Below are 23,930 nucleotides of genomic sequence, written 5' to 3' on the forward strand. Positions count from 1 at the left end.
ACATATAGGATTATTATTATATCAGGGTCATGGCTGGAGATTATAATCTGGATGTTACATATGCTGTGATTAACCTGCAGTCTCGATCTCCCATGATGCCGCTCTCGCTACATACATGCACAGCGGACATGCCGGCATGTGGTGGGGTCCCGTACGTGGCCCCTGCACAGAAAGTCCCCCATGATGACCACATGATGAGGGATGAGACAATGATGGAGAAGACCGGACATGGTGGACAAGGACGAGTGCAATCAGAGGGGCAGACAGCGGCATGCATGTATGGAGGGTACACGGAGGCATGCGCGGGCGCCACACAGCGCCACCGGAGAACGGCACAACACCTTCTTAGGCTTCAATCCACGCTGCATGGAGAGAGGGCAAATGTGAGAGGTTAGAGGTCAGATAATCCGGGAAGGGAGAAAAGCCCTGCATGGAGAGAGGTTAGAGGTCAGATAATAAGGGGGAGGAGAAGAACCCTGCATGGAGAGAGGTTAGAGGTCAGATAATCCGGGGGGGGGGGGGGGGGGAGAAGTGCCCTGCATGGAGAGAGGTTAGAGGTCAGATAATCCGGGGGAGGAGAAGTGCCCTGCATGGACAGAGGTTAGAGGTCAGATAATCCGGGGGAGGAGAAGTGCCCTGCATGGACAGAGGTTAGAGGTCAGATAATCCGGGGGAGGAGAAGTGCCCTGCATGGAGAGAGGTTAGAGGTCAGATAATCCGGGGGAGGGAGAAGTGCCCTGCATGGAGAGAGGTTAGAGGTCAGATAATCCGGGGGAGGGAGAAGTGCCCTGCATGGAGAGAGGTTAGAGGTCAGATAATCCGGGGGAGGAGAAGTGCCCTGCATGGACAGAGGTTAGAGGTCAGATAATCCGGGGGAGGAGAAGTGCCCTGCATGGACAGAGGTTAGAGGTCAGATAATCCGGGGGAGGAGAAGTGCCCTGCATGGAGAGAGGTTACAGGTCAGATAATAAGGGGGAGGAGAAGAACCCTGCATGGAGAGAGGTTACAGGTCAGATAATCCGGGGAGGGTGGGGGGGGGAGAAGTGCCCTGCATGGAGAGGGGTTTGAGGTCAGATAATCTGGGGAAGGAGAAGAACCCTGTATGGAGAGAGGTTAGAGGTCGTATAATCCGGGAGTCCTAGTACCAAGTGTGCAGACATGGATAGATTTTTAGGATCAATAACACCAAAAATGTGAGATTCACTACATCATCATCGCACAGACACAGTGATACAACCCAGACCCCCTGTGAAGACACCGCCCTGTACAATGTCTGTCAGGGGTTAATATTCTTAATTTGGCCAGGCACGGGTCCCTTCTGTGTGGTAACTCGTGTTTGTAGAGTCATTGTTTTCCACTCATCGGAGCCGTCCATTGTGTGAGGCTGTGTATGGCTAATGTATGTAGACCCCTCATCCTCTCTGTCTACCTCACTCAGAGGAGACGTACACAGGAGAATTAGATGTGCGGATTGGAATGGCAGCCAATCAGGGCAAAGCCTTATTCCACCAATCCGGTGAGACCACAATACCCTGGGAGGAGTGCCCGGGGGATATAAAAGGCATCTCCAGTATATAACCTGTCCTCTCCATACATCTCTCCCTAATCTCCTGATACCTCCCCACACATAATCTCCAGTATATAACCTGTCCTCTCCATACATCTCTCCCTAATCTCCTGATACCTCCCCACACATAATCTCCAGTATATAACCTGTCCTCTCCATACATCTCTCCCTAATCTCCTGATACCTCCCCACACATAATCTCCAGTATATAACCTGTCCTCTCCATACATCTCCCTAATCTCCTGATACCTCCCCACACATAATCTCCAGTATATAACCTGTCCTCTCCATACATCTCTCCCTAATCTCCTGATACCTCCCCACACAATCTCCAGTATATAACCTGTCCTCTCCATACATCTCTCCCTAATCTCCTGATACCTCCCCACACATAATCTCCAGTATATAACCTGTCCCCTCCATACATCTCTCCCTAATCTCCTGATACCTCCCCACACAATCTCCAGTATATAACCTGTCCTCTCCATACATCTCTCCCTAATCTCCTGATACCTCCCCCCACATAATCTCCAGTATATAACCTGTCCTCTCCATACATCTCTCCCTAATCTCCTGATACCTCCCCACACATAATCTCCAGTATATAACCTGTCCTCTCCATACATCTCTCCTAATCTCCAGATACCTCCCCACACATAATCTCCAGTATATAATCTGTCCCCTCCATACATCTCTCCTAATCTCCAGATACCTCCCCACACATAATCTCCAGTATATAATCTGTCCCCTCCATACATCTCTCCCTAATCTCCTGATACCTCCCCCACACATAATCTCCAGTATATAACCTGTCCCCTCCATACATCTCTCCCTAATCTCCTGATACCTCCCCACACATAATCTCCAGTATATAACCTGTCCCCTCCATACATCTCTCCCTAATCTCCTGATATCTCCCCACACATAATCTCCAGTATATAATCTGTCCTCTCCATACATCTCTCCCTAATCTCCTGATATCTCCCCACACATAATCTCCAGTATATAATCTGTCCTCTCCATACATCTCTCCCTAATCTCCTGATACCTCCCCACACATAATCTCCAGTATATAACCTGTCCCCTCCATACATCTCTCCCTAATCTCCTGATACCTCCCCACACATAATCTCCAGTATATAACCTGTCCTCTCCATACATCTCTCCCTAATCTCCTGATACCTCCCCACACATAATCTCCAGTATATAACCTGTCCTCTCCATACATCTCTCCCTAATCTCCTGATACCTCCCCACATATAATCTCCAGTATATAACCTGTCCTCTCCATACATCTCTCCCTAATCTCCTGATACCTCCCCACACATAATCTCCAGTATATAATCTGTCCTCTCCATACATCTCTCCCTAATCTCCTGATACCTCCCCACACATAATCTCCAGTATATAACCTGTCCTCTCCATACATCTCTCCCTAATCTCCTGATATCTCCCCACACATAATCTCCAGTATATAATCTGTCCTCTCCATACATCTCTCCCTAATCTCCTGATACCTCCCCCACACATAATCTCCAGTATATAATCTGTCCCCTCCATACATCTCTCCCTAATCTCCTGATACCTCCCCACACATAATCTCCAGTATATAACCTGTCCTCTCCATACATCTCTCCCTAATCTCCTGATATCTCCCCACACATAATCTCCAGTATATAATCTGTCCTCTCCATACATCTCTCCCTAATCTCCTGATATCTCCCCACACATAATCTCCAGTATATAATCTGTCCTCTCCATACATCTCTCCCTAATCTCCTGATACCTCCCCACACATAATCTCCAGTATATAACCTGTCCCCTCCATACATCTCTCCCTAATCTCCTGATACCTCCACACACATAATCTCCAGTATATAACCTGTCCTCTCCATACATCTCTCCCTAATCTCCTGATACCTCCCCACACATAATCTCCAGTATATAACCTGTCCTCTCCTTACACCTCTGCCCTAATCTCCTGATACCTCCCCACACATAATCTCCAGTATATAACCTGTCCTCTCCATACATCTCTCCCTAATCTCCTGATACCTCCCCCACACATAATCTCCAGTATATAACCTGTCCTCTCCATACATCTCTCCCTAATCTCCTGATACCTCCCCACACATAATCTCCAGTATATAACCTGTCCTCTCCATACATCTCTCCCTAATCTCCTGATACCTCCCACACATAATCTCCAGTATATAACCTCTCCTCTCCATACATCTCTCCCTAATCTCCTGATACCTCCCCACACATAATCTCCAGTATATAACCTGTCCTCTCCATACATCTCCCCCTAATCTCCTGATATCTCTCCACACATAATCTCCAGTATATAACCTGTCCTCTCCATACATCTCTCCCTAATCTCCTGATACCTCCCCACACATAATCTCCAGTATATAACCTGTCCTCTCCATACATCTCTCCCTAATCTCCTGATACCTCCCCCACACAATCTCCAGTATATAGCCTGTCCTCTCCATACATCTCTCCTAATCTCCTGATACCTCCCCACACATAATCTCCAGTATATAACCTGTCCCCTCCATACATCTCTCCCTAATCTCCTGATACCTCCCCACACATAATCTCCAGTATATAACCTGTCCTCTCCATACATCTCTCCCTAATCTCCTGATACCTCCCCACACATAATCTCCAGTATATAACCTGTCCTCTCCATACATCTCTCCCTAATCTCCTGATACCTCCCCACACAATCTCCAGTATATAATCTGTCCTCTCCATACATCTCTCCCTAATCTCCTGATACCTCCCCCACACATAATCTCCAGTATATAACCTGTCCCCTCCATACATCTCTCCCTAATCTCCTGATACCTCCCCACACATAATCTCCAGTATATAACCTGTCCTCTCCATACATCTCTCCCTAATCTCCTGATACCTCCCCACACATAATCTCCAGTATATAACCTGTCCTCTCCATACATCTCTCCCTAATCTCCTGATACCTCCCCACACAATCTCCAGTATATAACCTGTCCTCTCCATACATCTCTCCCTAATCTCCTGATACCTCCCCACACATAATCTCCAGTATATAACCTGTCCTCTCCATACATCTCTCCCTAATCTCCTGATACCTCCTCACACAATGTCCAGTATATAACCTGTCCTCTCCATACATCTCTCCCTAATCTCCTGATACCTCCCCACACATACTCTCCAGTATATAACCTGTCCTCTCCATACATCTCTCCCTAATCTCCTGATACCTCCCCACACATAATCTCCAGTATATAACCTGTCCTCTCCATACATCTCTCCCTAATCTCCTGATACCTCCCCACACAATCTCCAGTATATAACCTGTCCTCTCCATACATCTCTCCCTAATCTCCTGATACCTCCCCACACATAATCTCCAGTATATAACCTGTACTCTCCATACATCTCTCCCTAATCTCCTGATACCTCCCCACACATAATCTCCAGTATATAACCTGTCCTCTCCATACATCTCTCCCTAATCTCCTGATACCTCCCCACACATAATCTCCAGTATATAACCTGTCCCCTCCATACATCTCTCCCTAATCTCCTGATACCTCCCCACACAATCTCCAGTATATAACCTGTACTCTCCATACATCTCTCCCTAATCTCCTGATACCTCCCCACACATAATCTCCAGTATATAACCTGTCCTCTCCATACATCTCTCCCTAATCTCCTGATACCTCCCCACACATAATCTCCAGTATATAACCTGTCCCCTCCATACATCTCTCCCTAATCTCCTGATACCTCCCCACACAATCTCCAGTATATAACCTGTCCTCTCCATACATCTCTCCCTAATCTCCTGATACCTCCCACATATAATCTCCAGTATATAACCTGTCCTCTCCATACATCTCTCCCTAATCTCCTGATACCTCTCCACACATAATCTCCAGTATATAACCTGTCCTCTCCATACATCTCCCCCTAATCTCCTGATATCTCTCCACACATAATCTCCAGTATATAACCTGTCCTCTCCATACATCTCTCCCTAATCTCCTGATACCTCCCCACACAATCTCCAGTATATAGCCTGTCCTCTCCATACATCTCTCCTAATCTCCTGATACCTCCCCACACAATCTCCAGTATATAATCTGTCCTCTCCATACATCTCTCCCTAATCTCCTGATACCTCCCCACACATAATCTCCAGTATATAACCTGTCCTCTCCATAAATCTCTCCTAATCTCCTGATACCTCCCCACACACAATCTCCAGTATATAACCTGTCCTCTCCATACATCTATCCTAATCTCCTGATAGCCCCACATATAATCTCCAGGATATAACCTGTCCCCTCCATACATCTCTCCCTAATCTAATGATACCCCCCCCACATAATCTCCAGTATATAATCTGTCCTCTCCATACATCTATCCTAATCTCCTGATACCTCCCCACACATAATCTCCAGTATATAACCTGTCCTCTCCATACATCTCTCCCTAATCTCCTGATACCTCCCCACACATAATCTCCAGTATATAACCTGTCCTCTCCATACATCTCTGCCCTAATCTCCTGATACCTCCCCACACATAATCTCCAGTATATAACCTGTCCTCTCCATACATCTCTCCTAATCTCCTGATACCTCCCCACACATAATCTCCAGTATATAACCTGTCCTCTCCATACATCTCTCCTAATCTCCTGATACCTCCACACACATAATCTCCAGTATATAATCTGTCCTCTCCATACATCTCTCCTAATCTCCCGATACCTCCCCCACACATAATCTCCAGTATATAATCTGTCCTCTCCATACATCTCTCCTAATCTCCTGATACCTCCCCCACACATAATCTCCAGTATATAACCTGTCCTCTCCATACATCTCTCCCTAATCTCCTGATACCTCCCACACATAATCTCCAGTATATAGCCTGTCCTCTCCATACATCTCTCCCTAATCTCCTGATACCTCCCCCACACATAATCTCCAGTATATAACCTGTCCTCTCCATACATCTCTCCCTAATCTCCTGATACCTCCCCACACATAATCTCCAATAATCTCCAGTATATAACCTGTCCTCTCCATACATCTCTCCCTAATCTCCTGATACCTCAACCACACATAATCTCCAGTATATAACCTGTCCTCTCCATACATCTCTCCCTAATCCCCTGATACCCCCCCACACATAATCTCCAGTATATAACCTGTCCTCTCCATACATCTCTCCCTAATCTCCTGATACCTCCCACACATAATCTCCAGTATATAACCTGTCCTCTCCATACATCTCTCCCTAATCTCCTGATACCTCCCCACACATAATCTCCAGTATATAACCTGTCCCCTCCATACATCTCTCCCTAATCTCCTGATACCTCCCCACACATAATCTCCAGTATATAACCTGTCCTCTCCATACATCTCTCCCTAATCTCCTGATACCTCCCCCACACATAATCTCCAGTATATAACCTGTCCTCTCCATACATCTCTCCTAATCTCCTGATACCTCCCCACACATAATCTCCAGTATATAACCTGTCCTCTCCATACATCTCTCCTAATCTCCTGATACCTCCACACACATAATCTCCAGTATATAACCTGTCCTCTCCATACATCTCTCCCTAATCTCCTGATACCTCCCCCACACATAATCTCCAGTATATAACCTGTCCTCTCCATACATCTCTCCCTAATCTCCTGATACCTCCCCCACACATAATCTCCAGTATATAACCTGTCCTCTCCATACATCTCTCCTAATCTCCTGATACCTCCCACACATAATCTCCAGTATATAACCTGTCCTCTCCATACATCTCTCCCTAATCTCCTGATACCTCCCACACATAATCTCCAGTATATAATCTGTCCTCTCCATACATCTCTCCTAATCTCCAGATACCCCCCCACACATAATCTCCAGTATATAACCTGTCCCCTCCATACATCTCTCCCTAATCTTTCATATCTCCCACACATAATCTCCAGTATATAACCTGTACTCTCCATACATCTCTCCCTAATCTCCTGATACCTCCCCACACATAATCTCCAGTATATCACCTGTCCTCTCCATACACCTCTGCCCTAATCTCCTGATACCTCCCCACACATAATCTCCAGTATATAACCTGTCCTCTCCATACATCTCTCCCTAATCTCCTGATACCTCCCCACACATAATCTCCAGTATATAACCTGTCCTCTCCATACATCTCTCCCTAATCTCCTGATACCTCCCCACACATAATCTCCAGTATATAACCTGTCCTCTCCATACATCTCTCCCTAATCTCCTGATACCTCCCCACACATAATCTCCAGTATATAACCTGTCCTCTCCATACATCTCTCCCTAATCTCCTGATACTCCCCCAGACATAATCTCCAGTATATAATCTGTCCTCTCCATACACCTCTGCCCTAATCTCCTGATACCTCCCCACACATAATCTCCAGTATATAACCTGTCCTCTCCATACATCTCTCCCTAATCTCCTAATACCTCCCCACACATAATCTCCAGTATATAACCTGTCCTCTCCATACATCTCTCCCTAATCTCCTGATACCTCCACACACATAATCTCCAGTATATAATCTGTCCTCTCCATACATCTCTCCTAATCTCCTGATACCTCCACACACATAATCTCCAGTATATAATCTGTCCTCTCCATACATCTCTCCTAATCTCCTGATACCTCCCCCACACATAATCTCCAGTATATAACCTGTCCCCTCCATACATCTCTCCCTAATCTCCTGATACCTCCCCACACAATCTCCAGTATATAACCTGTCCTCTCCATACATCTCTCCTAATCTCCTAATACCTCCCAACACATAATCTCCAGTATATAATCTGTCCGCTCCATACATCTCTCCCTAATCTCCTGATACCTCCACACACATTATCTCCAGTATATAATCTGTCCTCTCCATACATCTCTCCTAATCTCCTGATACCTCCCCCACACATAATCTCCAGTATATAACCTGTCCTCTCCATACATCTCTCCTAATCTCCTGATACCTCCCACACATAATCTCCAGTATATAACCTGTCCTCTCCATACATCTCTCCCTAATCTCCTGATACCTCCCCACACATAATCTCCAGTATATAACCTGTCCTCTCCATACATCTCTCCTAATCTCCTGATACCTCCCCCACACAATCTCCAGTATATAATCTGTCCTCTCCATACATCTCTCCCTAATCTCCTGATACCTCCCCACACATAATCTCCAGTATATAATCTGTCCTCTCCATACATCTCTCCTAATCTCCTGGTTTCTCTGCACCCTTCTTGGATTTTTGGAGATTTCCTGTAATCCCCTCTGCACTGTGTATTGATCACAGTCTTGTATGAGCAGATTAGGGGCCGCGTGTGACGCTGCTGATAATCGTCATTGACCTTTTTGTTTTCGATAGTGTTTTATTACATGAAGAAAGTGAATATAACAATATTCATTAATCATGAATTGGCTTCAAACGTTCACTACATAAAGCTCATATCCGATAAATGCTTATATTTTATATGGGGGAAAAGGTGGGAGGGGTGAGAGGGTAAGAGCATTGTATTAGGGGGGAAACCAGGGGAAGAAGGAGGTAAGAGAGTAATAGGGAGGGAGGGTGGGGAAACATTGCTGCTTATTTAATTCATGTAAAATATTGTTATGATTGCTTATATTATTATTTATTTAATATCTCCCCACTCATATTAATATTAAACAATTGTTTGTTCAATGCCCAGAGGATATACATTCTGTGTATAGGATTGTCCATTTTCTAGGGGCTGCCTCTCCCCTATATCTGAGCCATAACCCATGACCAGGTGTAGTAATATCTTTTTTTTTCCTTTTATTTTTATGTAACTGTCTATACTGTATTTGTATTGTTCCCTTTTGTAAATTCTTGTAGATTTTTATAAACACTGCCTTCTATTTTGGATTAAATATATAAAATTTAATAGTTCCTTTCCTCCTGCTCTATATATATGAATCCAAAACCCAAAGGGCAGTATGCCATCTGTAATGGGTGTCCGGACTGCCTGTACAAAGTTTCAGCGGAATTATTGGGGTACTATCATTAAGGGTACCGAGGTGTGTGTATATATATATATATATATATATATATATATATATATATATATATATATATATATATATATATATATATATATATATATATATATATATATATATATATATATATATATATATATATATATATATATATATATATTCCATTAGCGGGAATTGGTGATATATACATTTACCCTTGCTGTGAGATCTCCAATATTTGGCATTATCTCAGCAGCCTCAGGTACTTATTGTCCGGCAGTTCCAAAATTGACCTGACGCTAAGGGGGCGCTAAAAAGTAGTCGTGTTCTTGAGAAATCCGTGAACAGCGGGTGGGATTCTGGTGTGACCCCCCGGCTGTTCATGACAAAATGACAAATAAATAATAATAATACAGAATATAACTCTTAACTCTATAAATGACAGGACAGAAAAAGGGACAGAAAAAGGGACAGAAAAAGGGACAGAAAAAGGGACAGAAAAAGGGACAGAAAAAGGGACAGAAAAAGGGACAGAAAAAGGGACAGAAAAAGGGACAGAAAAAGGGACAGAAAAAGGGACAGAAAAAGGGACAGAAAAAGGGACAGAAAAAGGGACAGAAAAAGGGACAGAAAAAGGGACAGAAAAAGGGACAGAAAAAGGAAATCAGCAAGGGAAGGGGGGATTAAAATTCTAATCTAAGATTAAAATATCCTTGGAAAAAGGTGGCCTTTATATCAGGAGAAGCCGCTTGTGTCCCTGATCCATGGGTCCAAGCGTTTGTGGCAGGAGGAGAATGTATTGTTTATGATTCCAGTCTTTCTCCATACTTCTGATGGCTGGATAGTTGTTAATGATTTCATTAATATTTGGGCATTCTTTCCTTTTCCGTTTTGCTGCTATTAGATTGTTAGTAATTATTAGAGGTGGCTGGCGATAGGAACATGGGATGCATCAATATTTTCAGTTCCTAGAGACAACGGGGCCATATGTGGAGAAATGGAGATATTCGATTTTGTGATTGGGTTCAGCAATTTAAAAACTTCAGACCATAAAGTTGTAACCATTGGACATTTCCAGAAAATATGGAGTACATCGCCTATGTGGTTCCACCCTCCAGCAGAGAGGGACTCGTTTCTGTAGAATTTGCCTATTCTTGGGGGGAGTAGCAGCATCGGCTCCGGAGTTTATAGTGTGATCCGTGCAGCACAAAGGTGTGAGGTACAAGAAGCTTTTACAGCTTTCCCCATTCCCTTTCTGAATATTGTTGCTTTAGGCTGGGTTCCCTAATATGTTGGTGGATGCAGGTCCTCCTCGTGCTCCACATGTGCTTATTATCTGTGTTACCGTATAGCATGCTGACAATTTCTGGAATTGGATGTATGAAGGCTAGTCGGTGTTTTAGAAGCAATTATTATCCTAAAGTCATTGTCTGAGATATTATATTTGATCTTGATCTTTAAGAAGGGGATAAAGTCTATTCCATTATATAAATCTTTTAACTTTTTTTGTACCTCATTTTCTCCAATTTGGGGGTCATTGACCTTTTTGTAGATGGGGGAACGATGTCCCTTCCCTCCGACTCTCTTGGGTCTTCCCCATCGACACTATGGAAACTGAACCCGGATGCAGCTGTATGTACAACCGCCAGATGGCGCCATTCTCCAGCTGAAAACCTGGGCAGTATCGCCCTCTGCTGACAGCCGCGCATAGTACGGCAGTCACTACCTGCACGTCTGTATAGAGAGGCGCGGGCTGCTCTCCCCCAGGACTCTACAGAGGGGCGGCTCAGCTCAAAACCTGGACACAGTGATAGGCGCCCATCCCTCTGCTGCATTTACCCACCTGCTCATTACCTGGCACTGCTCAATACACAAGACATACTTTACACTGCAGCTCTGCTCCATCAGGGGAAGCTATGATCAGTAACTCCACAGCTCAGCTTATGGTAGTATAGTGACACCCACACAACCAAGTAGCACTTTCAGCTGTCCCCCATGCTTTACACTTCTGCTATGTCCCCAGACAAAGTGTCTAATTCAGCAGAATAATTACAACTTCAGTAAATAGAGTCGTCCGGTCCTAATCGGTGAGGAATACGGACCCCGAACTGCTCATTACCAGCTCCCCCAGAATACGGTCAGAATGGTAAAAAGCGGAGACTTACCAGTTTGCTGGCCTTCGGGATGTCAGCCACCTCTGCAAAAAAAGAGAAGAACGGTCAATGTAAATATATATGCAGTCCCGGCCACAGCACATGCCCCATCATAGTATACAAGCCCGGCCGCGACACACGCCCCAACCGAAACACACGCCCCAACACACAGCCCTGACCAAAACACACGGCCCCAACACAAGAGCCCGGGCGCAACACAGGGCCCCAACACAAGAGCCCGGGCGCAACACAGGGCCCCAACACAAGAGCCCGGGCGCGACACAGGGCCCCAACACAAGAGCCCGGGCGCGACACAGGGCCCCAACACAAGAGCCCGGGCGCGACACAGGGCCCCAACACAAAAGAGCCCGGGCGCGACACAGGGCCCCAACACAAAAGAGCCCGGGCGCGACACACGGCCCCAACACACGGGCCCGGCCCCAACACACTGGCCCGGCCCCAACAACCCGTGTGTTGGGGCCGGGCCCGTGTGTTGGGGCCGTGGGTCGCGCCCGGGCTCTTGTGTTGGGGCCGTTTGTCGCGCCCGGGCTCTTGTGTTGGGGCCCTGTGTCGCGCCCGGGCTCTTGTGTTGGGGCCCTGTGTTTCGGTCAGGGCTCTTGTGTTGGGGCCCTGTGTCGCGGCCCCAACACACGGGCCCGGCCCCAACCCACGGGCCCGGCCCCAACCCACGGGCCCGGCCCCAACCCACGGGCCCGGCCCCAACCATTATATACAGCTCCAACCGCTATATACAGCCCTGACTGCAATATATGGCCCTGATTGTTATACACGGCCCCAGCCGCAACACACGACCCCATCATAATTTACAAGCCCAGCTGCAAAGCACGCCCGAACCACTATACACAGCCGTGGCCGCTATACACCAGAATAACTGACTCGCCAGCCGCTCGCTGACAGTCATAACACTCTGTGGCGGGTGCACTCCTAATCAACACCCGCAGAGCTGCCCCCGTCCTTCCCAGCCATGCTGTAATATGTAGAGGCCAGGAATCATTTCTCCACACGTCACATATTATTGCACTTCATGTCGGTATCACATAAAATCCCAATTATGCACATTTCGATTTTTGGGTGTAACGTGAGAAGTGTGGAGAAGTTCATGGGGTATGAATACTTCTCTAGCCTGGATCACTATATAAACAGTGACTGTTACATGCGGCCCCCGTCACCAGGGCTCCGAGCTTTTTAAAGGGCATTTGGAGAGGTGCTTGCTGTCAGTGAACGGTAAACTTCTGCCTCTGTCCATCCTCACAGGTGAAGATGGCGTCCAAGACAACATGTTCATGGCTCGTCCTCAGGACAGTCCCCCCATATATGACCAGTGGTGGTCCGACACCCGGCACCGCACAGATCAGCATCGCTGACTGTGGCCACTGACTGAGGGGGCAGCACCTGAAATTATCAGCTGCGTATATATGTGTGCCCCCGCATCCACCTGAAGGACTTCCACTGTCCTCCGTTTACAGTGGCATGTAAAATTTTGGACACCCCTGGTCAAAATTACTGTTATTGTAAACAGCTGCACAAGTCGAAGATGAAATGATCTCTAAAAGGCAGGTACAAATCTTTTTTGTGTTATATTGAGCCTGATGAAGAGACCTGCGGAGTCTGGAGCTGCTATTATCACCATCTTTTCACTTAGCCATTAAAAAGGCATCAACCACTGAGGACGTCAGGTCTTTTAAACACTTTTTTCACAATAAAATGGACCCCAAAATGTGTGGTGATAACCTCACATGTGGTCAGAAACTGCTGTTTGGACAAATGGGAGGAGCCGAAACAGAAGAAGCAATATTTCAATTTTGGAAAGCAAATTTGGCTGAAATAGATTGCAAGCACCAAGTCGCATTTCCAGGGCCCCTGGAGGTACCTAAGCAGCAGAAACCCCCACAAGTAACCCCATTGTGGAAACTAGACCCTTTAAAAGGAATTTATCTAGATGTTTGGCGAGCACCTTGAATCCCCGGGGGCTTCATAGAAGTTTATAACATTGACCGTAAAAAGAAAAATATACATTTTTACCACAAAATTGTTGATTCAACTTGGAACTAGATAGCTTTTTTTTTTTCTTCTTACAAGGGTAACAGGAAAGGATGCACAAAAAAAATAATTATTGTGCAATTTCTCCCGAGTATGCAGATACCTCATATGTGGTGGAAATTAACTATTTTGGGCGCATGACGGGGCTCAGAGGGAAGGAGCGCCATTTGACTGCAAAATTGGTTTGAATCATTAGCGGACACCATGTTGGAGAGCGCCTAAGGTGCCTAAAATAGTGGAGCTCCCCCACAAGTGCCCCATTTTGGAAACTAGACCTCTCAATGATTTTATCTAGGGGTACAGCGAGCATTTTGAATCCACAGGTACATCACAGAATCTGATAACCTTGGGTTGTCATATTGAATTTTTTTTTTTTTCCTTCACAAAAATGTTGCTTTAGCACCAATTTTCTCAGTTTTCAAGAGGCAACAGCAAAAAGTGGGCCCCACAGTTTGTAATCCAATCTCTTATTAGCGCACAGACACCCCACATGTGGCCAAAAACCTCTGCTTGGACAAACGGGAGGTTTCAGAACAGAAGAAACACCATGTGAATTTTGGAAAAGTTTAAATAAATTGCGGGCATCATGTCGCATTTGCAGGGCCCCTAGGCTATATTTACAGCAGAAATCCCCACAAGTGACCTCATTTTGGAAACTAGACCCCTCAAAGATTTTATTCAGGGGTTTAGTGAGCATTTTGAATCCATAGGTACTTCACAAAAATGTTGCTGTAGTGCCAAATTTCTCACTTTAAGGCTATGTGGCCACGATCTGGTGACACGGCGTCTAGTACACAGTGCCAGCCTTCCTGCAGAGATGTGAGAGTGTTGTCCACAGGAAAACGCAGTAGTCAATGCCCATGATCCAGGTTCAGGCAGCTGCGGACCTTAGCTGTATTCTCCCCGCAGAGAACACTCCCGTCTCCGCAGCATAAATTGATATGCTGAGGCTCTGGAGGCCGCGCCGCAGGTCAGGTTATGCTACGTAACAAAACAAGCACAGTGTAAGGAGATTTCTAAAGATCCTTCCACTGCACAATACAGCGTTATGGACGCAGTGAAAACACTCTGTGTCCAAAGCGCTGCAAACCCTGATCGTGGGCACACAGCCTAAAAAGCTAGAATGGATGGATGTCAAACACATATGTCATGTCCCACCCCCCTGCATATTTTAAGCTGGCACCCTTTAGTGACTTTCATGTGGCATTAAAGGGTGTTTAGCCTTGATTTTAGCCAAATAAATAAAAAACAAAAAACAAACAAACGCTGTGGGGTCCCCCCTATTTTGGTAGCCAGCTAGGGTAAAGCAGACGGCAGATTGCAGCCAACAGCTTCACCTTGGCTGGTAATCCAAAACGGAGGTCACCCCAGGCTGTTTAATTATTAAATAATTAACACAAAAAACGTGGGGTCCCCACCAAATTCGATCACCTGCCAAGGTGAAGCTGACATCTGGGGTCTGGTATTCTCAGGGTGGGAAGAGCCATGGTTATTTGGCCCTTCCCAGCCTAACAATAGAAGGCCGCAGTCGCCCCAGAAGTGGCACATCCATTAGATGCGCCAATCCTTGTGCTTCGCACCAGACCAGCTCATCCCGTTGCCCTGGTGCGGTGGCAAACAGGGTAATATATGGGGTTGACACCAACTGGGTAATGTCACAATGTCAATGTCATCAAGCCCTGGGGTTAGTGATGTCACAGCGTCTATTAGATACCCGGCATTAATAACTAGCCAGCGGGAAACAGACCCCTCCAGTGACTTGTCCACTTCACACAAGCTTTCACTGGGGTTGTGCAGGGGTACATAACCCCAATAGGTGAGTGGCCCCTTGGCCTATTATATATTCCCCCCTCATTACCAGGTACTTTCACAGCGCATCTCTCTTTTCTTTCCGACATTACTGTCAGTAATAAAAAAAAATAAATTATTTGAAAAAACGCTCCCCAGCACATTCCCTTTTTTACCAATTTATTGAAAAGAAAAAAAAATCTGGTCCGCTCTAATCCATTTTGGAGGTCCCACGACGATTCTGGACCTTCCAGAATATGGGGGGCACACTCCATGAACGCCTCCCCCATTTTCTGGGTGTGCAGACCCTCCATGTGAGGAATGTGGCTGCAGTGACCTGAGAATACTGCAGTTACACTGCCCGGGTCCAACGGAGGGCAGAGTGACCTGCAGTAACCTCATTCCAGAATACGGGGGGGGGCACGCTCAGGGAACGTATCCCCCATTTTCTGGGAGTGCAGACCCTCCATGTGAGGAGTGTGGGTGCACCCGCTCTCCCCGGGTCCACAGCAGTGTTAGCGCAGCGTCACTGGACGCAGGAACCTGGGTGACAGTCGCTCTGCGCAGTGTGCATGTGGCCAGCATCTTTTGAGAAGGGAGGAGGGATCAACGCTGCAACAGGTAACGGGGACACCGGAGAAAACAGGTGGGGTTATGGGGGGGGTGACCTAGCTGGACCTGGGGAGGAGCTTTCTGTCGCATCTGTCATAGCACATGCAACAGAAATCAAAAGAAGAAGGGTGAATGCGGCAGGTGTGCTGGTCGTGCGTGCCGCCATCTTGAATTATCGAGAGGGGGTTGGTGGTCCGGGGGGGCACTTTGGCGACACCAAGGGACCAGGAGAGGAGATTTATATCTGACATGTTTGATCATGCCAGGTGGAAGATCAATCATTTTTTACCTTCGTTACCATTTACTGTCACGTCATCACGGTTACACGGTGTGTACTGGTGATTACGTGACCGGGGACTGGAAAAATGCCTGGAATCGTGATCTCCAGGGCCTCGGCTATAGCAGAAATCCTGGAGATTTTCCAACACTGGGGGGCGCTATTTATTTTTTTCTGACCGCCGTTATAAAATGGCAGATCGGAATACGTACCCTCTTCATCCGCTTTTTTGTAACATCCAAGACTGTTGCATGCACTGCTCTTCCTTGGAGACGTCTTCCAGTTCTGTGAGATTCCTTTTTTGTCTTGCATGCTCTGCTCTTCCTTGGAGACGTCTTCCAGTTCTGTGAGATTCCTTTTTTGTCTTGCATGCACTGCTCTTCCTTGGAGACGTCTTCCAGTTCTGTGAGATTCCTTTTTTGTCTTGCATGCTCTGCTCTTCCTTGGAGACGTCTTCCAGTTCTGTGAGGTTCCTTTTTTGTCTTGCATGCTCTGCTCTTCCTTGGAGACGTCTTCCAGTTCTGTGAGGTTCCTGGCTCGTCTTGCATGCTCTGCTCTTCTGAGATCTAGCCATAGATTTTCAATGATGTTCAGACTTTTCAGTCTGCTAAATCTTCCTGAAGGTCTTTTGCAGTCAGGCAGGGGCTCCAATTTGCCTCTAGCAATCCTACCAGCAGCTCTCAGACATTTTGCTTGCTCTTCCAGACCTTATCTTGACCTCTGCTGTTCCTGGTAATGACCATTTCTTAATTAGATTTGGAACTGTGGAAAGGGAAACTTGAAAACGCTTTTCTATCTTCTTATAGCCTTCTCCTGCTTCATTGGCCTTCATCATTTTCAGAGTGCTAGGCAGCTGCTTAGAAGAACCCATGGCTGCTGTTATTTGGCACAAGATTAGAGGAGGCCGGGTTTTGCTGTGATATATCCATCACCGGACTTTTCTAACGATGATAGTGAACAAGACATAACCCTAACAGGATAGGTAAGGTCTGAAACCTTAGTCAGTTATCTGAGCACACAAATCTCCAATAACGCACAAACATTTGCAGTGGCCCATTTCTCTTTTTTGTTAATTTAAAATTGAAAAGATGAAAATATATATTTTGCCTTAAATACAAAGGAAATGTGTATATCTGTAACCCTGAAGCTGGAGGCCGGACTCACAGTCTGCATCCTTGTCCATCAAAGATAGAGCAGTGTGATCCGTCCCCGCACAGAGCACGTCTCCTCCAAAGTCCAGTGGTGGTGGCTGTAAACCACTCTGACACTCGGCATTGTGCACGGACCCACGACGCGCACCGTCCGGCCCCACGACGCGCACCCTCCATCTGGCCCCACGACGCGCACCCTCCACCCGGCCCCACGACGCGCACCCTCCACCCGGCCCCACGACGGGCACCCTCCACCCGGCGGGCACCCTCCACCCGGCCCACGACGGGCACCCTCCACCCGGCCCCACGACGGGCGCCCTCCACCCGGCCCCCACGACGCGCGCCCTCCACCCGGCCCCCACGACGCGCGCCCTCCACCCGGCCCCCACGACGCGCGCCCTCCACCCGGCCCCCACGACGCGCGCCCTCCACCCGGCCCCCACGACGCGCGCCCTCCACCCGGCCCCCACGACGCGCGCCCTCCACCCGGCCCCCACGACGCGCGCCCTCCACCCGGCCCCCACGACGCGCGCCCTCCACCCGGCCCCCACGACGCGCGCCCTCCACCCGGCCCCCACGACGCGCGCCCTCCATCCGGCCCCCACGACGCGCGCCCTCCATCCGGCCCCCACGACGCGCGCCCTCCATCCGGCCCCCACGACGCGCGCCCTCCATCCGGCCCCCACGACGCGCGCCCTCCATCCGGCCCCCACGACGCGCGCCCTCCATCCGGCCCCCACGACGCGCGCCCTCCATCCGGCCCCCACGACGCGCGCCCTCCATCCGGCTCCATTGCCCCCCCCTTCCCATTTGTACCATTTGGCCTCATTTCCCCTGGCGGGTGCAGACACTAGTCGCTCGGGGCCGTGTCTGTCTTGGCCCCATATGTAATTCCCGCTGTCCTGTAATACGATCTGACGCTGTCTGTTTTACTGTACCCTGAACACACAGTATTGAGCACTTAGTGTTGGGGCAATGGTCCTACCTCTCTTAAGCACCTTGGTGGCGGCCGGTTCCGGGGTTTCGGGGGACGTCGTGTCGGCTCCATCATCCACCACCTGGATCTAGAGAGAGAAGAGTCGGTGTCAGACGGCGAAGGATGGACGGCGGGGTGCTCAGGGTGACAATCAGCTGCAGCTTATGGACCCTCGGGGGACATATTTTACTGTTAAACTCTTGTATTTGGGTTAGTGACAGTTTCTTCGGTTTCTCCTTCTGCAGGCGACATCACAGAGGTGAGAGACTACGCCAAGAATATCAAGGTAACCAAAATGAATATTATCCCAGTATGCTGCGTCCCTGAATAGGCCGTGTCCTTTACAAAAAGGCTCAGGTGTACAGATGTAGCAGAGCAGAGCACGATCAGGTCTGCTGCACACATCAATGTGTACAGAGCAAACACCGGGACGAGGTCAGGACGGCCGGACCCACTGATCACACAATGCGGCCCCCGCCGTATACACAGCACCGAGCTCAGGAGCCGCGGCAGGGACCCGGGGCGTCAGTTCTGCTGCAGGTGATGGATGGGGGGGACCCGAGGTGTCAGCTCTGCTGGAGGTGATGGATGGGGGGGACCCGGGGCGTCAGCTCTGCTGCAGGTGATGGATGGGGGGGACCCGGGGCGTCAGCTCTGCTGCAGGTGATGGATGGGGGGGACTCGGGGCATCAGCTCTGCTGCAGGTGATGGATGGGGGGGACCCGGGGCGTCAGCTCTGCTGCAGGTGATGGATGGGGGGGGACCTGGGGCGTCAGCTCTGCTGCAGGTGATGGATGGGGGGGGACCTGGGGCGTCAGCTCTGCTGCAGGTGATGGATGGGGGGGACCCGGGGCATCAGCTCTGCTGCAGGTGATGGATGGGGGGGACCCGGGGCATCAGCTCTGCTGCAGGTGATGGATGGGGGGGACCCGGGGCATCAGCTCTGCTGCAGGTAATAGATGGGGGTTAGCTGCGGCCACAGCTGGAGTGCTCCACCTGTGACCGCAAATCGCCTGAGTGACGTCACCGCTGATCGCACAGCTCACTTCACTTGCTGTGTTGAGCTCACAACGTGCAGTCATGTCCCATGGCGCTCGCTGTGAGCTTTAGATGTAGCAGTGTTGAAAGCGGCGTGTGACCTCATGTGGATTACGTTGGACCTTCAGGGATGTTTTGGGGGTTAATAAAGTGGTGACAGAGGGGGCATTTTGTATTTTATTCCAAATAAAGGATTTTTTGGGTGTTTGGTTTATTTACCTTCACTTACAGATTAGTGATGGGAGCGGGGTCTCATAAACACCTGCCATCACTAAACTAGGGCTTAGTGGCAGCTGTGGGTTCCACAATTACCCTGTTTGCCACCGCACCAAAGCAACGGTAGGAGCAGAGTCCAGTGCCAGCATTGGATAATCTAATGGATGTGCCACTTCTGGGGCGGCTGAGGGCTGCTATTGTTAGGCTGGAAAGGGCCAAATAACTATGGCTCTTCCCACCCTAATAATATCTGCCCCCAGTTGTCTGTTGTGCCTTGGCTGGTTTTACAAAAATGGGGGGGACCCCACGTCTTTTTTTTTTTTACTATTTGATTTAAAAAAATAAGAAGAAAAGCACGTGTGGGATCCCCTCTATTTTCCATAACTAGCCAAGGTACAGCAGACAGCTGAGGGTTGCAGCTGGCATCCACCGCTGTTCCTGTGCTGGATATAAAAAACGAGGAAGGAGAGACCCCACGTCATTCTTTTACCAAAAAATTGGACCACGTGCTGCGTTTCTGTGACCACAGAAAAATGCACTCAAGATGCAGCATGTGGACATACCCTTACAATGTGTGGAGGTGTATGCAGTGATGCCTGCAGAGGGCGCTGCCTGCAGAGGGCGCTGCCTGCAGAGGGCGCTGCCTGCAGAGGGCGTCCCTTGGCTGAATGCTCGGGGGTCTGATCGGCGGCTCTTGACACCCGGAGGACTGTGCCCGCCGGACAGATGGACACGGCTCATGCACTCGTGGGCTCCCCTGGTGGCGGTGACATTTTTCCCAGTACCTGTGACTGGCGCACAAATATCCCGTGGTTCTCCTCGCAGGTGAAGTACTTCCTGCCCTGCACGGTGCCGTCATTCTTCCCCTTGGCGTCGTCGAGGATGACTCCAACCCATTTTCCAGTGGCAAACAGCGTGGCCCCCACAAAGGCGACAGTGCCGCGGTGCCCCTTCCCGATCACCTCCACACGAGAGCCCACCTTCAGGGGCTTACCGGTGGCCTCCACACTCATCCTGACCACAGAGCTCGGGGTCTGCAGGGGAAGAAAAACACCCAACTCAGAGAACTACCTCCAGAGCTGCACTCACACTTCTGCTGACTGATCCAGTCTGGACAGACTCCACATATGACCCCAGCCTGGGGCGGACTCCTCCACAGAAGAGCACGGGCAAGTGCCTGGTGCAACAACATCTCCCACAATGCCGGGCAGCGGAGCGCGCTCAGTCCAGACTCTGCACAACCCCAGCTATGGAGCATACAAGAGCCGAGGGCTACAGGCGCCCCCCGACTAATAGTCACCGGCCAAGCTGCTCCAAGGAGGGGGCAACAAGAGGCGCGAGTCCACACAGAGCCAGCGGGGGGAGTCACAGGGCAGGGGCGAGAGAGGAAGAAGCCAGGGGCAGAAACAAAGGAAGGAGCCAGAGAGAGGGAGGAGCCAGGAACAGAAAGAAAGGGAGGAGCCAGAGAGAGGGAGGAGCCAGAGGGCAAAGCCAGCGAGGAGCCCACCCAAAGCCAGCAGAAGAGTCACAGGGCAGGGGGAGGGGCTAGAGAAAGGGAGGAGCCAGAAGCGTCGAGAAAGAGGGAGGAAATAGAGGGCAGAGAGAGGGGGGAGGAGCCCAAAGGGAGAAAAGAGAGAGGGAAGGAAGACAGAGGACGGAGAGAGAGAGGAACCAATGATTGCAGAGAGAGGGAGGATAAAGAGTACGGGCAGAGCAGGGGAGACGAGGAGCCAGAGGCCACACAGAGGGGAGGAGGAGCCAGAGGCCACACAGAGGGGAGGAGGAGCCAGAGGCCACACAGAGGGGGGGAGGAGCCAGAGGCCACAGAGGGGGGGAGGAGCCAGAGGCCACACAGAGAGGGGGGAAGACGAGGAGCCAGAGGCCACACAGAGGGGAGGAGGAGCCAGAGGCCACACAGAGAGGGGGGAAGACGAGGAGCCAGAGGCCACACAGAGGGGAGGAGGAGCCAGAGGCCACACAGAGGGGAGGAGGAGCCAGAGGCCACACAGAGGGGAGGAGGAGCCAGAGGCCACACAGAGGGGAGGAGGAGCCAGAGGCCACACAGAGGGGAGGAGGAGCCAGAGGCCACACAGAGGGGAGGAGGAGCCAGAGGCCACACAGAGGGGGGGGGAGGAGGAGGAGCCAGAGGCCACACAGAGGGGGGGGGAGGAGGAGGAGGAGCCAGAGGCCACACAGAGGGGGGGGGAGGAGGAGGAGGAGCCAGAGGCCACACAGAGGGGGGGGGGAGGAGGAGGAGGAGCCAGAGGCCACACAGAGGGGGGGGAGGAGGAGGAGGAGCCAGAGGCCACACAGAGGGGGGGGAGGAGGAGCCAGAGGCCACACAGAGAGGGGGGAAGACGAGGAGCCAGAGGCCACACAGAGGGGAGGAGGAGCCAGAGGCCACACAGAGAGGGGGGAAGACGAGGAGCCAGAGGCCACACAGAGGGGAGGAGGAGCCAGAGGCCACACAGAGGGGGGGGGGAGGAGGAGGAGCCAGAGGCCACACAGAGGGGGGGGGGAGGAGGAGGAGGAGCCAGAGGCCACACAGAGGGGGGGAGGAGGAGGAGGAGCCAGAGGCCACACAGAGGGGGGGAGGAGGAGGAGGAGCCAGAGGCCACACAGAGGGGGGGGAGGAGGAGGAGCCAGAGGCCACACAGAGGGGGGGAGGAGGAGGAGCCAGAGGCCACACAGAGGGGGGGGAGGAGGAGGAGCCAGAGGCCACACAGAGGGGGGGGAGGAGGAGGAGGAGCCAGAGGCCACACAGAGGGGGGGGAGGAGGAGGAGGAGCCAGAGGCCACACAGAGGGGGGGAGGAGGAGGAGGAGCCAGAGGCCACACAGAGGGGGGGGAGGAGGAGCCAGAGGCCACACAGAGGGGGGGGGAGGAGGAGCCAGAGGCCACACAGAGGGGGGGGAGGAGGAGCCAGAGGCCACACAGAGGGGAGGAGGAGCCAGAGGCCACACAGAGAGGGGGGAAGACGAGGAGCCAGAGGCCACACAGAGGGGAGGAGGAGCCAGAGGCCACACAGAGGGGGGGGAGGAGGAGGAGCCAGAGGCCACACAGAGGGGGGGGGAGGAGGAGGAGCCAGAGGCCACACAGAGGGGGGGGAGGAGGAGGAGCCAGAGGCCACACAGAGGGGGGGGGAGGAGGAGGAGGAGCCAGAGGCCACACAGAGGGGGGGAGGAGGAGGAGGAGCCAGAGGCCACACAGAGGGGGGGGGGAGGAGGAGGAGCCAGAGGCCACACAGAGGGGGGGGAGGAGGAGGAGCCAGAGGCCACACAGAGGGGGGGGGAGGAGGAGGAGGAGCCAGAGGCCACACAGAGGGGGGGGGAGGAGGAGGAGGAGCCAGAGGCCACACAGAGGGGGGGGAGGAGGAGGAGGAGCCAGAGGCCACACAGAGGGGGGGGAGGAGGAGGAGGAGCCAGAGGCCACACAGAGGGGGGGAGGAGGAGGAGGAGGAGCCAGAGGCCACACAGAGGGGGGGGAGGAGGAGGAGCCAGAGGCCACACAGAGGGGGGGAGGAGGAGGAGGAGCCAGAGGCCACACAGAGGGGGGGGGAGGAGGAGGAGCCAGAGGCCACACAGAGGGCGGGGAGGAGGAGGAGCCAGAGGCCACACAGAGGGCGGGGAGGAGGAGGAGCCAGAGGCCACACAGAGGGGGGGGGAGGAGGAGGAGCCAGAGGCCACACAGAGGGGGGGGAGGAGGAGGAGCCAGAGGCCACACAGAGGGGGGGAGGAGGAGGAGCCAGAGGCCACACAGAGGGGGGGGAGGAGGAGGAGCCAGAGGCCACACAGAGGGGGGGGGAGGAGGAGGAGCCAGAGGCCACACAGAGGGGGGGAGGAGGAGGAGGAGCCAGAGGCCACACAGAGGGGGGAGGAGGAGGAGGAGCCAGAGGCCACACAGAGGGGGGGGAGGAGGAGGAGCCAGAGGCCACACAGAGAGGGGGGGAAGACGAGGAGCCAGAGGCCACACAGAGGGGAGGAGGAGCCAGAGGCCACACAG

At 50.9% G+C, this 23,930-nt stretch overlaps 1 protein-coding gene across 2 annotated transcripts in view; it reads right to left on the reverse strand.

Moving 5' to 3' along the window:
- Positions 1-236: 236 nt before the first annotated feature.
- The window catches only part of LOC142270704 (dynactin subunit 1-like), a 42,226-nt gene continuing 18,532 nt past the window's right edge, over positions 237-23,930 (reverse strand). For both annotated transcript variants that reach the window (XM_075332452.1, XM_075332453.1), the window contains exons 2-5: positions 20,715-20,963; positions 18,685-18,763; positions 11,823-11,854; positions 237-362 (exon numbers count right to left, since the gene is read on the reverse strand). In XM_075332452.1, coding sequence (XP_075188567.1) covers positions 252-362; positions 11,823-11,854; positions 18,685-18,763; positions 20,715-20,963 — 471 coding nt within the window. In that variant the 3' untranslated portion in view covers positions 237-251. The remainder of the gene's footprint in view (positions 363-11,822; positions 11,855-18,684; positions 18,764-20,714; positions 20,964-23,930) is intronic.

The sequence above is a fragment of the Anomaloglossus baeobatrachus genome, chromosome 1, assembly GCF_048569485.1.
Source record: "Anomaloglossus baeobatrachus isolate aAnoBae1 chromosome 1, aAnoBae1.hap1, whole genome shotgun sequence".
Lineage (NCBI taxonomy): Eukaryota > Metazoa > Chordata > Amphibia > Anura > Aromobatidae > Anomaloglossus > Anomaloglossus baeobatrachus.